This window comes from Bufo bufo, chromosome 1 (assembly GCF_905171765.1).
Source record: "Bufo bufo chromosome 1, aBufBuf1.1, whole genome shotgun sequence".
NCBI lineage: Eukaryota > Metazoa > Chordata > Amphibia > Anura > Bufonidae > Bufo > Bufo bufo.
Window position 1 is genome coordinate 187,454,701 of NC_053389.1, and position 17,185 is coordinate 187,471,885.

Here is a 17,185-nt window from a genome sequence, read left to right on the forward strand (position 1 = left end):
TGAATATTTTTGTAAATTTAGTATAGCCAGTGAGCTATTTAATAACATGTATCTGTTTAGCTCCACCTGCTATTTGTTCTTTTGCATATTTCTCTGTTCACCTCGCTGAGGTGGTTGCACATGCACAGTTCCACCCTTTAAATGCCAACACCCATATCTACTTATATTCACTATTAGCTGGATAGGGAGATAGCTGCAGCAGAAAGGACACATCCCCTGAACTGCAGCAACACAGACAAGACACACTGAGCTGCGATCCTGAAGAAAACCTATCAGAGCAATTGGAGCAAAGAATGGTGACCTCTGGATCCATTTGAGGTACAGGGCTGGTTCCAGCTTTGATAGAAAGAGTTCATCATGTACTACAGTATATGATGCCTGACTATCTTTTTTACATTTATCATGGGATAACCCCTATATTTATAGGTGGCTCAATGTATGCTGCCATATTTCTTTATGGAATTATCATAAATATCCTGGCGTTAGAGACTTGCCCTATGAACACCAACACCACAACAAAAGCGCGTTTCAACACCGCTAAATGTAGTAAAATCAATACATTCCTAGGGAACCACATCGAAATACAAGGCATAGCTATTCATCTAGTCATAGCCAGATTTGCACATAGGCACAGTAGGCCTTTGCCTAAGGATTTAATGGGGAAGGGTACCTGCTGAATGGAAATGTACATATGAGTACATAAACCATGAGCACTTATATAAATCATGCATATTTACATGTTTATATCCTTTTATATATTTTTTACATTATATTTATTTTAGGGAACCACCTTACCATGAGAGCAGGACACCCATTGAGTGGCAAAAGACAAGCTGAAGAGAGTGCTAGATGTAGAAAGGAGCACACTATACTCATGAGTAAGGGTCTGATGTGGTGACCCGAAACGCATAAGTGCTGCTTGTCTTCTATATTAGGCTTTTACATCCTTGGCAAAATAAAGCACAGCTTTATGGGAGCTGGAGTTCCTCTCGTTTACATGTCATCATATGCCTTATCCTGATCCAGGCCACTCTGTGCTTCCAAGTGCCTTCCGGAGAGCTGGGCTGGTGCTGTTTATTACTGTAAATTTATGGAGCTGTAACTGCAACTTCCGCAGTGGGCGTCAGCTGTATAGCACAGCTATAAACCCAGTCCTGGTCATTTAACCTATCAGATACTGCCGTCAACAGCAATCAGGGCATAAACTGTTGGGAGCTGATGGACTTTTATGGCAGCTGGGGGGCCTGAATAAGACCCAGGTCTGCTATCTGTTCATGTCTATTTGGCCCTGCCAGAGACAGTTAGTAAGTCTAGTGTACCCTGCAGCTCATGTTGGAAAAAGCAAACCCTCATGACGGCTCTTAGAAAAAAACACACAGGATTGCTGGTTTTTGATCAACCCTTCCAAAAATGCAATAAGAAAAAGATGATACCAATAAAAACATTAACTTATCCTGCAAACAGACATAACACAGTTATATCAATGGGAAAATAAAAAAGTTGTAACTCTCAGAACATTAAATTTTGCAAAAGTGCTAAAAAAATTTTTTTTAAAAACTGTACATACTGGGCATTGCAGTAACTGTAACAACCCGCAGAACTAAGAAAATATTTTATTTAAGCTGCATGGTGAATGGCACAGAACTTAGAGCACAAAAACAAGGTTAGAATTGATGTTTGTTTTCTAGCATTACATTTTTTTGCAATAAGTTATATGTAGCCTAAAGGGGTGTAATTGAAAAAAACTCAATCCGCAAAAAAACAAGCCCTCTTGCACCTACTTCTACATTGAAATTAAAAGGTTAGGGCTCTTGTAATACAATTAAGAAAAAAGAAAATTAAAAAAAGCTTGGTCATTATGGTTCAAGCAGGCCTGGTCATTAAAGAGAACTTGTCACCATGAAACACAATCTGGAGGCAGCATGTTATAGAGCAGGAGGAGCTCAGCGGACTGATATATTTTTGTGGGAAAAGGTTCACTAAAACTTGTATTTTATACATTTAAATCTATACTCCTTCTGTAGACCGCCCCTTGTACAGCTATAAGTGACTGACATCTATCTCTGTATACACACTTACACAGAGAATACTATCAATCACTGATAACATCTCCTCCATGTACAACTATCAGTGACTGACAGCTATCTGTGTATACACACTTACACAGAGAATACTATCAATCACTGATAACATCTCCTCCGTGTACAACTATCAGTGACTGACAGCTATCTGTGTATACACACTTACACAGAGAATGCTAGAAATCACTGATAACACCTCCCCTGTGTACAGTTATCAGTGACTGACAGCTATCTATGTATACACACTTACACAGAGAATGCTATCAATCACTGATAAAAACCTCCCCCATGTACAACTGAAATCAGAAAAACCAGAGATTTAAATATATTAATTACAAGTTTAATTTTTTTTACACAAAACTACACATCAATCTGCTCAGCTCCTCATGCTCTATAACCTGCTGCTGGCAGATTGCACTGCATTATTTAGTGACAGGTTCTCTTTAAGGGTTAAAGGTCTCACTTTTTAAAGCACAGGTCACATTTTATAGGATATCATTGACATGGACACACAGATCAGGCAGCCCATTCATTAAAGGCCCTTTCATGCTGCAGTCCATGGATACAAATATTTTAAATGGATTGCCAAAGATTAGTAAAGGGTCTGCTTTTTGCGAGGCACAGTGCCCCTCTTGCCCATGGGTGTTGTCTGCATTGCATCTCAGCTCCATTCAATTGAGTCATCAAAATACTAAACACAGTGAAATCTGTCTTTTAAAGGGGGTATATTGAAACAAAAAAAAGACTAAAGCTCAGGCACTTTCTAGATCAGTTACCATAAACTAAGGCCCTAGAACATGAATACAAATCACAAGGTGCAACATTACAAACTGTCTCGCTGCATCTGGAGCCTCTCAGCCTTTCCAAAGGCTCCTTTTTGTCAGAGACAAAGCCAAGAAAACAGAACATATTGAAAGGAGCCATCGGTCAACTTATGGGCCTGGACGCATACCTTCTCCTCCAGGGCTCCCATCCTCTCCTTAAGATGCAACTGCAGTCTTTCGTTTGATTCAGACAGGAGTTTATCGACAGTGTCCGACAGACGCTTATTGTGTTCATCGTTCATTTTCTCCCTTTGACGGGCCTGCAGGAGACAGTAGACATTCAGCATGCACAAGCAGGAGAGTGGCCTACCGTGACAATATGAACACAAACCCACACTGTTTACAATGTGTGGATATACAGTGATACTTGCCTCAGTTAACCCAATAATATACATTGTGCATTGTATAAGGGTCCTTACACATGGGCTAAAGGGTGCCATAGCAGGTCGCGATCAACGACATAACAAATTGATTGGCGCTTGCAAACGGCATGGGAGATAAACAATTGGTGGTACAATAGTTGGTCCAATACAGTTTGCATATGGTTGGCAGCACATGCCCTGGTTACGTGATGAGCTGCTGACAATGATTTTTGTTGTTACAGAAAAGAACCAATAGGTTGACAAACAAACTAGTTCGCTGGCTAAATGTGGGCTGTTGAAACAGGCCAATGTTCAGTACAATGAGCATTGCCAGGAACGTTCATTCCTGATCATTTGCCTGTTCTAAAACCATGCACAGGCTAGACCGCAGAATCAGTAAAAATGGAGTACAATGTGGAATATCAGTCCACAAAGAGCAGGTTTTAACGGACCTGGGGTAAGATATTAAGTCATAGCGTACCACCTACCCTTTGTAGTTCCTGGTTCTTCTCCTCCAGCTGGGCTTCAAGTTGACGAAGCCTCTCTTCAAAATTCCCATGTCTCTCCTCTGCCTGGTTACACAAAGGTATGAAAATGGTAAAAGTTGGCTATTTGATAGACAAAACTTGACTATAAGAGTTATGAGAGTTTTAAGAGTTATGTGTGAAAGAGTTGTTCATCTGTGACTATCACAGAAATGTAGAGGCTCAATGACAATGAGCAAACAAGACTATTCAAATCCAGCCACTGATTGGTATATCTTATGCGCAACTACATGCGCTGACGAAACAGGCAATTATCAGGAAGCAACCATTCCTTCCTGATAACTGCCGGCTCGTCAGTGGAGGTAAGACCTGCACTTAAATGAAGCAATCACCTCCACTGTATGGGGACAAGCGATGGCTGCTGCTACTGCTTGTCCACATACAGATTCATTGTTCCTGGGCAGCAGATCCCTGTTTACACAGTGCGATCTGCTGCCCAGAAACATTGATTTAATGTGCTGCAAGAAAGATCATTTAACCCGAGCATTTTGTTTATTCATCAGGTGACTGGCAGCACATTTACATGGGTAGATTATCGGGAGCGAGCATTCGTTGTAACGTGTGCGGTGTAAATCTGCAATTCATAAAGAAGATAATTAACACGATCTGCGGCAAATATATTAAAAGGCAAACTCCTCTTAAAAAAATTTTACATTTCATACATGTCTAACCTCTTGTGGTCTACAACTTTTGGAAAACAACTCCTTCACATCAACTGGAGGGCCAGATGTTAGAAATCATTGGCTAACATGACTCCCAAGAACCAGGGGGTAATCAAGCTTTTTAAGCTGGCTATACACTTTGATGCAAAGTCAGATAAGACCATTGATTTTGATGAAATATGTACTGGGGAAGACTGACAGTTCCTCAGTGTAGACACTGGAGGTGGGAATAATGTGGCAGGTTGAGTTTCAACCCTTTGTTCCCTTAAAGAGATGTCTCCGCACTAGAGATGAGCGGATCAATTCTATAGTATTTGAGCAGAAATTTTCCAAACATTCAAGTTCTCCATAATCAGGATTTCATTTGATTCAATGAGGAGACAGTGAGTAAGAGGGCCAGAGAGAGAGAATGAGAGCGAAAGAACACCAGAATGTCATTCACAGCTTTTCAGGGAGAAGCACTTTTGATTCGGGTAGTATCATTTTGAATCCAAATCGAATCAGACCCCATTCAGACAAACTGGACCCAAATTGAATTTCTAGAAATTTGCTCATCTCTATTTCTAATGAAATAACATGCAAACTCTGCCGATCCAGGCCTACATGTTTATGGGAGGAGTGGTAAGTTGTTAAGCTGGCCACAGATGATAGATAACTGTTGATTGAACTTGCCAATTTTGGTGGGACAGGATGACATCCGATGACAGATGTTGAGGGAAACAGCAGGATAAGGCATACTGGAGATTATCAAGCCTGGTCCTTTGTTCTCAGGGGAGATAAGCTGCTGAGAGGACTTTAAAGAGGTTGTCTGGGATTTAGATACTGATGACCTATCTTCAGGGTAGTATCAAATCAGTGGGGTTCCAACACCCTCTACCCTCAAGCTGTTATTGGGCAAGCCTAATGATGGAAACTAAACAGTTGACGGAGCCCGAAGCTGACGGCTTTGTCCGCTGTGTTGTGGCTGTGCCTAGGTACTGTAGCTTAGTTCCCATCCAGCTGATCGGTGGGGCTGCCAAGTGCTGACCTATCCTGAGGATAGGTGATCAATATCCACGTCGCAGAAAACACCTTGAACTTCCGTTTCCGCACTGAGAACAAGTGCATGCTGGGCCGAGCCAAGGCCTGCATGTGCATGTGGGAATTCGGGAATGATAGCTGTTCAGCCAAAAGCTATCTAATGTGCATGGCCAGCCTTTGAAGTAGCCACCTATATAATGTATATGGTGCAAGAACATATTTTGGAGATTGTAGGAAATGAAAGGCTTCTTCCATAGAGGTAAAGTAATAAGGATCTATCTGTGCACCTGTTAGATATGAATGAGATGTATTAAAATTGCGTCCCCCATTCTGCAGACATTGTCCCCGAGATGAGCTCTTGGAGACAGAACAGTACTGAACGTTGAGCTATAATTACTGCAGATATTCCCAAAGAACCTTTTTCACATTGTTAGCATCACAAGCAATGTTCCTACGTGTCAATCATCCAATTTGTATACATCTCTTCTCTTAGTATTAATACTTCAAGGTTAGGTCTTCAACTTCCCACAATGTTGTAACCCTTTAACAGACCAAAGATGAATTCTCTTTAAAATGTCTAGAATAGAACGGGGTACATGCCCTCTCTTATGAATGGAAGGATCGGTGACAAGGCAATAGGGCTTGGGGGCCCAAAAGCCGCTCTGCCACAGGGGAGATCAGCAGGCTTATACATGGGCTATGCAGAGGGAAGAAAACATATGATGATAGACGGAGCTATCTCACTGCCCAAATAAATACTAATATATACAGCTCCTACACAGAGCAGTCATTTCCTACAATGGGCTAGGGGGTGAGACATTGCCGGGGCCCCTAGGAGGTGTGCAGTAAACCTACCATTAAGCATTTATCATACACAATAGGTCTTTGTTCCTAGAAAATTAATCTGTATTTATGTGTCATTTATACCAATTTACCATTTCATCCACAATCCCGAATTCTAATCTATTACTGAAAGAGAATCTGGGACTGAATAGGAAAGCTATGTGGCCCCCTTACCGCTCACCCCCACTGTTTGCTCTGATTAGGCAGCATGTAAGTATAGATACCTTGCTGAGAGCCGCCACTCGCTGCGCCAGCTGAGCCTCAATCTCTGGTAAAGTTTCCGCCTTCTGAAGGGTCTGCTGCAATTTCTGCTTGGCATCTTCCAGCCACTCCTGCAGCTGCCGGTTCTTCTCTTCGCTCTGCAGAGAGAAGTCAGAAGAGTTAAAGGTGAATGTTCCAAACACAGTAAGGCAAAGATGTGGGACTGTCAGCCCCATAAATCTACGCTACTTGGAAGAGACCCTATGTAATCATTTCTCATCTACCATGTCTGGAATTTCAATAGCACAGTGAAGACCGGCAAAGGTCAAACTCTCTGGCCAGTGACCTGGTAATTTATCTAATCTAAGGTCACAGTCCAATGCAGTTATTACAAAGTCCACTGACCAGCAGCGGAAAAACTATAGTCTTCTAAACTGCATCCCCCTGATGCTTGCCTGACAGATAAGGAACAAGCATAATGGGAAATATAGGTCAGCAGCAGGTGGGAAGCAAAGACTATGAAACTGCAAATACAAGAAATAGGGAAAGTCTTACTGATCGACACTCAGAAGTGACATGTGATTGAATAAAAATATATACTCATCTTGCCCTCCATATGTTAGGAAGCCAAAGGAAAATGGCAGGTAAGTCGTTAAAGTGTCTCTGTTCTTCAACTGCCAGACAGATGCCATGAAATGTATTTTTGGCCTCAATCTGGCTGGTATAACCCAGAAAAAAGGTATGGAATAGCGTAGTAGATTCCATATTGCAGAGTCCAGTAGAAAAAAATGTATATATTAAAAGTATACTTATGTAAGGTTCATCCATCACAGGTGTCCTAAACGTCAGATTTTCAATAGCTTTTCATGTTTCGCTCTATAAGACGCACTTTTCCTCCACCCAAAGTGAGGGGAAAATGTCAGTGCATCTTATGGGATGAATACTAATGAGTGCTTCCATTATGAAAGCATTCATTAGTACAGGAGGACCAGTGAGCGGTGAATGCAGCTCTTCCCAGGCTCTGTACTCACCGCCTCCTGGACTTCTCCTGCAGGCTCCGTACTCTGTGCTGTGACCATTGAACAGCATGAAGACGTTGGCGCGCCCTGACCTCACGCTGTGCGCCATTGGGTCACAGCACAGCATGGCAGAAAGAGCGCTGGATCTCAGGAGCGGAGGCGGCGGTGTCTGGAGCAGGAAATGTAATTGGGATTTATTTATTTTCCCTCTGATCTGAGGTCGGATTAACATGGGGGTCTGATCTGAGGTCTGATTTGGGGTCTTAAAAACATTGGGAGTCTGACATGGGGTCTTAATGTAGGTTCTATTAACATTGGGGGCCTGATCTGAGGACTGATTGGGGCCTTATTAACAATGGAGGTCTGAGCTGAGGTCTGATTGGGGCTCTGAGCTGAGGTCTACTTAACATTGGGGGGTCTGATTGGGAATGGGCAGCTACAATATGGTATATGTTAAACGGATGCCATTAAAGCCTTTGGGTGATAAATAGAGGATAAGTGCCTAATCAGTGGGCCTACAACCAGGAACACAGGCCCTCATGATCAATGGAGGCCCCAGAGGTTGGACCCCTGCCAATCAGACACTTATTATTTGCTGAGCCAAACCAGGCTTCTGAAAATTTTGGCTGACCTAAATTTGGCTTAGGAAACCTATATATATATATACCATATTAAGGAATTCTTAGTAAATACAGGGGAGTCTCTTATTTGGGGCAGAGACTAGCTATGAAGAGTGTATCTCTTAGGAGGACCTGGCTCATCCCTGCATGACTCAGACAGCCCACTGATTTCAGCAGGCACCATATAATACTTCATTTTCCCTGTGATGGCGCTACAGGGAAACTGAATTCTTACTACTATGTTCCTGTTGAAATTACAACTGGTTGCTGGGTGTCCCAATAGTCAATGATCGGCTTATTTTAGGGGGACACTTCTAACAAATGTGAAGTAGGTCAGTGGATTGTTCTGAAGTAGACAAGGGGTTCACTGTGACTCGATAATGCCCGCCATGATCATTATGAAAATATAGTTTTTATGACTAATCTAGGTAACGTCCGCTATATATTACCTGTCTATAGAGGGATTCTTTACTGGCAAGTTCATTCTCTAACTTGTCATTGACATCATGGAGTGAAGTGGCTTCTCTCTGTGCACTCAGGTAGCGTTTCTCTAAGGTAGTGATCCGTTCTTCCATATCTTCCCTTTGTGCCAGAGCCTGATGAAATAAAATAGAGCTCAAGGAGTCATTTAGAATGGTCAGATGTAACATGAAATCAATTGGTAGTATGAAGAAATGCAGAAGCATGTAGACACCATGAGTGAGGACACACACCATGAACTTTGTCTTCCTACCTCTTTAACGTCACGCTGTAGCTTGGCGCTGACTTCCTCGGATTTTATAAGATCTTTTTGTGCAGTGTTTAACTCTTCCTCCAGTTCGGCCATTTGGCGGCACATCATGGTCAAGCGTTCCTTCAGTTGACATAGTTCTAACCTTTGTTTCTCCAACATCTCTTCCAGCTCAGTTTCCCGCCCCACTCTAAGCTCATGGTGCGTGGAGCCATTCAGGATGGTCTGAAATCATAAAAACAAAAATACGTCAATGAGTTACCTCCATGGAATATGGCTATGGTTTTGTGATATCCACATAAATGAACAAACAAGGATAGTACAGGAAAACATATTTCGGCCATAGGAGCTCAGCCTGCACTAGGAAGGTAAAAGCAGGGTTCTTCCTTTTCAAATAAATATCTGAATGCTTTATATCAGGGCAATAGGACATCACGCTCATAAAGCAACCCCCTGAGAATTACCTGATCACTGCAGGTCCGGTTGATAAAACATCTAATGATCACATAATGATGATAGATCCCCTTCTATTATTCACAGATGTCCTAATTGGGCTATTGGAAAGGGGTTGTTCAGATGGCCCAAATCTTAAAACCCTGTACTGTCACTTAATCCAAAATATCAGGTCCAAGATAGTGTGATCTGGAATACTGTTAGATGGGGCCCTCAAATGAGATAACCAGTCCCTCTGAATATCTGTTTATGGAGGAATATGGAATCCTCTATGAATTTTTATTTTTTTTACCTTAACAAAAATGAAAAATAAAATTGTCCCATCAGAGCTACTAATTTGTTATTCAGAGAAAGACAGGTACTGGGGTAATAACCTTCTAAGCCGGTACCATCCAGCAAATTCTCATTTCCTTCTAATAAAAAATAAATAAAAACATTACTATGGAATGCTTACAGAGTCTCCATCTTTACTGCCATCATCGATTCCTGACCTCCTCCTTGCAAGCTGTTCTCGTAGTGAAAGAGACTGGAAGAAGAGGATGAGAGGCAGACATTACATCTCCTACACACTACACCATAATGCTGCGATGACTAACAAACTCAAGATGCTTACCTCCTGACTGGACATTTCCAGCTCTTCCTCCAGCACTGCTACCCTTTCAAGGGCCACGCGAAGGCGCTCTCGAACCTGTTGTAGTTGAAAAAAAAAAAAGGAGAAAATGAAGTAGTAATTAGAGAGGAAATATACTTTGGGGTTATGAAATATAGTGACAAAAATGTCATATGGAATCTCCTTGGTTTTCACGTTGTTACATTTTATGAAGATGGATTTACAATCATAATGTGTAATGTGGGCCAGATGGAGAGCAAAAGGGTAAATAAGCCCAGGATCCTCCAACTACTTCCCTCAAGTACATACATTCACAAAATAATAACGCACCAAGCAGAATATGGTTCAAGACCACAACAGTCCAGGATTTTCGTTCACGACACCACTGCAAACGTAGGTAACAGTGGCTGGCTGACAATGGCAGGATATGTAATGGGCACCATGACACCAAATTTCCTTCTGCTAAATGCCTGGAAATAGTCTGGGCAGGGACAGGACGTGTAATGAAGGCAACACCTGTGTCTGGATGCTGGACAACGAAACTGTGGGAGCTGCTTGTGTTTGTTGGTGAATCAAACGATCCTCTCTACTGGTGGTCTGTCTGGGCCATCCAGAGCCTGTTCACTGTGTGTATGTGCCCTCACATAGTCACTGCTCCCAACACCTCCTAACAGCTAGGTCAGAATAGCCTAGATCGTGGGCAATTAGCCGAAAAGACCATCCTGCTTCTCTCAGTCCAGTGATGCACCCCCTGTCAAAGTCTGTCAACTGGGTGAAATGGTTTCCAGTGCGTTAAAGCGGCATGTCTAGCAGTCAAGAATCTTTCGACAAAAGGTACACTATCCAAAAGTAGCCCCTGAGAGCCTTTTTATAGGGCAGGAGGGTGAGCACTTTATTCCCTGTTGTGGCAAGACCCAGTGTCTAATCAGACCACACCTGTAATCATTTACCTGGGACATAAACACGTGCTGAGAGTTGCAGCAATCTGACATTTCTATCTGGGTGTGTCATGTTTTTTGATAGGGAGTATGATTCCAGCCTTTTTATGCAGTTAGACATGGAACTTATCCACTAGTTATATGAAACTGTACTAGGAAGGAGGACACCACCAATTTTTTGCCCAGGGACCCCATCAATCTTGATCAAGAGCAAAAATACAATAACAAAGAATAATGTAAGGTAAGCATATCCCATTAGATATAGTATTGCTCACACACAATATTTCATGGAGGTGCTTTACACAAAACATTAGAAAACTGCATAATAATTCCATAATGAAATGACTCCTTGCAGAACAACATTTTCTACAACAGAAAAGTGCAGGAAGGGGAATTCAGGTTCTGTGCTGAGCCCACACGTGGCAGACTTTTTTCCACCATGGCTGTCACCACAAATCTGCAGTGAACCTGTTGCGACCCCAAAACAAAATGCACAGGTATTACAGATAGTGCTACAGATTCACTGAAGATTGCAGTTTTATACACTGATAGGGTGAAATCTGCATCAAAATTTGTGACAAATACATCACAGCTACATATTAGAAAATCCATGGCATGGTTGTTTTTCCATGCAGAATTTTTCCGCAGGAGCAATACAGTTGAAAACAATGCATTAGGAAATTGTTCTTTTTTGGCAACGTTCTTCCAATTTAAGACAAAAGCTTAAAAAATGTCAACTTAAACTTGTCTAAATGAAAATCAACCAGCTAGGTAACATTAAATGCTGGAAAATAAAGAACACTTTCCTACCCAGTTGCTGACAATTCCTGTATTTGATTTTGCATGAGTGGCATTCACACACAGCGGAAACGAGCATTTTATGCCCTGAGCCAATATTCATGAAAACTAGCTCTACACCTGAGGCTCTGAGCCAAACGTCATGACAATGAGGCCTTATGTTTGACTAGGGACCTGCCATCTATGAAGTGGCTGAGAGCTGTCACCAGTGACATATGAATTGATATCGCTATTAATTTGTTCCTTCGTCCCATGCCTCTAGGTGCTAGGAGCAAGGTAGGCAGTAGACATCAAAGGGTGCTGTTATGTACTCTGTATCCTACACCGGGCAAGAACCAATCCATTTGCCGTCAATCTAAATGCAGCTTATTCAGCTGCAGAACTGAAAAAAAAAACTGTCTCTATAGAGTAAAGTCCAATATGCTTTTCATTGTGATTAAAACATTCCATTTTCCAAAAAGTTGAGGCCCTTAACTCAGAAAATCAGGGAACTTACAAAGTTGAGTTTCTGGGAATAGAGGACCAAATTTTGGATACAATTGGGCAGAGTTTGGGTAAACTCTGCCTTGTCCTGTAACTGAAACTTTGTCAGTACTGTAGTCAAAACGAAAACAGAGGGTGACCCATCTTAAAAAGCGGGTTCTGTGACCCCTATATTGATGGCCTATCCCCAGGATAGGTCATCAATATCTGATCAGTGGGGGTCAGACTATCGGTACCCCAGCCGATTAGCTGTTTGAAGAGGCCACAGCCTCCTCACAGCTTACCAAGTATGATGCCGTACATTGTAACGCGGCTGTGTTGGTTATTCCAGCCATGGCCCAATGACTTGAATGGGACTGAGCTGCAACTATGCCATGTGCCAACAAATGTGATGTCACTCTCCTAGGAAGAGGCCACAGAGTTTACCAAGGCGCCATGGCCTTTTCAAACCGCTGATTGAAGGTTGTGCCGGAAGCTGGACTCCCACCGATCAGACATTGATGACTTCTCCTGAGGATAACTTATTAATATATGAATCCTGGAAAATTCATTTTATGAAGTAAAAGAATGAAGCTGTGAGAGATAAGCAGCAGTGGAGATACGTCTTTTCTCTTTGCTATGCTTTCTCCAGCACTGGTAAGTCATGGCCATCTTGCTGCCTGTCTCTGAAGCTGGAGGAGAGGTGCTGGTGGAGCTTTCAATATGTGCTGACAAATAATTCATTCAGATGTCCCCAAGAGTATGGAGTAGTCACTCAGGATCTTTTGGGGCCCATTTATTTCTAGTGGTATATGGTGTGGTTGAATTAGAGGGGATAAATTATGGATAGGGAAAATGTTAAGTGAAAAGTTGGACCTTGGACCCTTATCATAAAGCTATAAAAAAATTTAATCCAGTGCAATCAACTTTGGGTTGTAAACCGCCAGTTATCATCTGTGAGGAAACCTGGTATTGAGTGTTACATTTCCTTGCAGCGCTGCCACAGGAAAAATGAAGCATTACACATTCTCAACTCAAATCAATGGTCTGTCCATGTGATGCGAGACAAAACGGGATCTCCTAATCATGAGGCGCCCTTTATAAACACTCTCCTCTTTGACCAAAAGATAAGCATCCTAAACAGAGGACCTAGCTCTATTAATTCAGAATCCCCTGATAGGGTATATGAAAATTAGGTTTCTAAACTGGACAATCCTTTTAATACATATGAGAAGTTCACTTTTGTTTGAGTCTGTTATATTTTTCCTGAAGTTATAAAAAAGGCAATCACAATGTCATCGGTCTGAGAGGCCACCAACTTAGAATCTTCTTACAGATTTTCATAAATCTATAATTCAGTGGAGTTTAAAGGGGATGCCTCACCTGAACAACCCCACAACAGGACATATGAACGTGATAAAAAGGGAGTCACCTGCTACGAAGTCCCTACTTTGAGCAAGAGCATCTAATACTACATTTCTTGAGATCTTTCCATGAGTGGTCACAACGAGGTTCCCCAGAAGATAACAATTGATTGTTAGGGGTTGAAGAAACCTGGACCACTGTGATCAGGCTTCATTCTAAGAAGGGGAAGTCCAAATAGGACCACACATTTGCTTTATACAGGGAGTGCAGAATTATTAGGCAAATTAGTATTTTGACCACATCATCCTCTTTATGCATGTTGTCTTACTCCAAGCTGTATAGGCTCGAAAGCCTACTACCAATTAAGCATATTAGGTGATGTGCATCTCTGTAATGAGAAGGGGTGTGGTCTAATGACATCAACACCCTATATTAGGTGTGCATAATTATTAGGCAACTTCCTTTCCTTTGGCAAAATGGGTCAAAAGAAGGACTTGACAGGCTCAGAAAAGTCAAAAATAGTGAGATATCTTGCAGAGGGATGCAGCACTCTTAAAATTGCAAAGCTTCTGAAGCGTGATCATCGAACAATCAAGCGTTTCATTCAAAATAGTCAACAGGGTCGCAAGAAGCGTGTGGAAAAACCAAGGCGCAAAATAACTGCCCATGAACTGAGAAAAGTCAAGCGTGCAGCTGCCAAGATGCCACTTGCCAACAGTTTGGCCATATTTCAGAGCTGCAACATCACTGGAGTGCCCAAAAGCACAAGGTGTGCAATACTCAGAGACATGGCCAAGGTAAGAAAGGCTAAAGAGACGACCACCACTGAACAAGACACACAAGCTGAAACGTAAAGACTGGGCCAAGAAATATCTCAAGACTGATTTTTCTAAGGTTTTATGGACTGATGAAATGAGAGTGAGTCTTGATGGGCCAGATGGATGGGCCCGTGGCTGGATTGGTAAAGGGCAGAGAGCTCCAGTCCGACTCAGACGCCAGCAAGGTGGAGGTGGAGTACTGGTTTGGGCTGGTATCATCAAAGATGAGCTTGTGGGGCCTTTTCGGGTTGAGGATGGAGTCAAGCTCAACTCCCAGTCCTACTGCCAGTTTCTGGAAGACACCTTCTTCAAGCAGTGGTACAGGAAGAAGTCTGCATCCTTCAAGAAAAACATGATTTTCATGCAGGACAATGCTCCATCACACGCGTCCAAGTACTCCACAGCGTGGCTGGCAAGAAAGGGTATAAAAGAAGAAAATCTAATGACATGGCCTCCTTGTTCACCTGATCTGAACCCCATTGAGAACCTGTGGTCCATCATCAAATGTGAGATTTACAAGGAGGGAAAACAGTACACCTCTCTGAACAGTGTCTGGGAGGCTGTGGTTGCTGCTGCACGCAATGTTGATGGCGAACAGATCAAAACACTGACAGAATCCATGGATGGCAGGCTTTTGAGTCTCCTTGCAAAGAAAGGTGGCTATATTGGTCACTGATTTGTTTTTGTTTTGTTTTTGAATGTCAGAAATGTATATTTGTGAGATGTTATATTGGTTTCACTGGTAAAAATAAATAATTGAAATGGGTATATATTTGTTTTTTGTTAAGTTGCCTAATAATTATGCACAGTAATAGTCACCTGCACACACAGATATCCCCCTAAAATAGCTAAAACTAAAAACAAACTAAAAACTACTTCCAAAAATATTCAGCTTTGATATTAATGAGTTTTTTGGGTTCATTGAGAACATGGTTGTTGTTCAATAATAAAATTAATCCTCAAAAATACAACTTGCCTAATAATTCTGCACTCCCTGTAGAGTCCCTTCATTCTATATATAAATTGATATCTAAGAGAGTGAGAGCAACAATGTGTGGGTGGAATTTCCCTTGAAGCAAAAAATATGTGGGCTCTTTATGTAGGTGCAATGGTTATCACTAAAATTACAGCCTAATAAATGGGTAAGCTGGAAGAACTCCAGAAACTGTAGACACCATTACCTTTTCATCAAGAGCCTTGTGATGCTCAAAGAGGGACTTTAGAGCTTTCAACACTTCTACCTCACTGGAGACACCGGCTGGTGATTGTGCCTGCCTCTTCACCACAGTCATCCTCAGTGAGCGCTCGTGTCTGGACACCAAGCATTCCAAGTGTTCCAACAGCAGCTGGAATGGAGATGGAGAAAATTATGAGTTAGATGAAGACAGAAGCAAAGCAGAACACAAAAAAGCTATTGCCTTTGTGCCTTTGTGCTGAAGACATTATCATAATGGCAAGCGATTGCCATGCCACAATATCTTACAGTGGATATATCTAGTATGCCAGCAGCCTGGCACTGGAATAACAGATTCTATGAGTGAACAGTCTGTTCTGTACTTACTTGTACTCGAAGAAAATATAATCTCAGTAGACCAAACACTTTTTTATTAACCTCCTGCATGTCTGATATCAAAGACTAACAGCTTCACAATGCACCGAGGGATTAAAATTAATGGCTTCCTGAGGACTGCGCCACAAGGGACTGCTAACAAAGATGACAATATTTAACATGAAGCTACTTTTGCAACCCCCACAGGTGCTACTGCCATTCAGGTCACTGGGATTTTCTAGCGTTTTTCTTCATTTTGTGAATTCCAACCAGGCTTTTCTTCCTTTAGACCAGGGCTCCATGGGGACTATATGGCAGGTGATTTTTGGACAAGCGTGTTCACATAGCATGGTATTGCATTGCATATATCATATTCCCCCATAGTGTCTCACTGATATTATGCAATATCACAGTTTTTGGGGAGCTTCTTATATAAAAAAAAGGCACCTCCCCTGAATCATTGCAAATCATTTATCTCATATGATTTTGCAATTGAGTGAGGTCATATACGGTAAGCAGTCCTTTCACTGCCAAGGAAGAAACTCATGGCACTTAAGTAGCCAAGAATGTATCCTTTCTACTGTACTAACAACTCTATCTCAGGCTGTGTAGCAGCTAGAAATATAAGCCAGCTCTTGTTTTAAAGCTTAGAATATAAGCTTCAAAATATGTCAGTTCCAGCTACATTACAGCTGGAGATAGAGCCAGGTGACGTAGGAGCTGCATAGACTTGCAGCTTTCACTCCTGTTCAATCCGGTTTATAAAAGTTGGAGGCTATGTTGATCCCACTTTTGTTTTAAAGCTTAGATTCTTAGAGGCTATATGAGAAGACCTGGCTCATACCTGTAGCTGCTATACAGTCTGAGATAGATCTGGTTGAAGCAGCTTCACCTTTCAGCTGGCGGTGATCTCAGCCAGTCTAGGGAAGGAATGATGGGGAAGGAAATGTGCTGACAGGCTGCAGTTAGAGGAGTGTGCTGAGGGTGTGATGTCAGAATTTTTTATTTATATATATATATATATATATATATATACACACATATACACACACACTAGCTGAGGGACCCCGTTTGGCACGGGTATATTTAATTTAATGTTTGTGTGTTTCGTTAAGATATCGACAGTATCCACTATAACAGTGACATCTACAGTACCCCACCCCCTTAAAAAGTGACCTCCCACAGCCCCCCACCGCTTAAGACTGACCCCCCCACAGTGCCCTGTCCCCTTAATATGGGATCTCCACAGCAGCCCCCCCCACTTAACTTTGACCTTTACAGCAGT

At 42.0% G+C, this 17,185-nt stretch overlaps 1 protein-coding gene across 4 annotated transcripts in view; it reads right to left on the bottom strand.

Moving 5' to 3' along the window:
• The window catches only part of PPFIA3 (PTPRF interacting protein alpha 3), a 130,322-nt gene that overhangs the window by 56,700 nt on the left and 56,437 nt on the right, over positions 1–17,185 (bottom strand). For all 4 annotated transcript variants that reach the window (XM_040433485.1, XM_040433503.1, XM_040433495.1 and 1 more), the window contains exons 4-11: positions 15,533–15,697; positions 9,974–10,048; positions 9,815–9,886; positions 8,911–9,132; positions 8,627–8,773; positions 6,562–6,696; positions 3,756–3,839; positions 3,034–3,165 (exon numbers count right to left, since the gene is read on the bottom strand). In XM_040433485.1, coding sequence (XP_040289419.1) covers positions 3,034–3,165; positions 3,756–3,839; positions 6,562–6,696; positions 8,627–8,773; positions 8,911–9,132; positions 9,815–9,886; positions 9,974–10,048; positions 15,533–15,697 — 1,032 coding nt within the window. The remainder of the gene's footprint in view (positions 1–3,033; positions 3,166–3,755; positions 3,840–6,561; positions 6,697–8,626; positions 8,774–8,910; positions 9,133–9,814; positions 9,887–9,973; positions 10,049–15,532; positions 15,698–17,185) is intronic.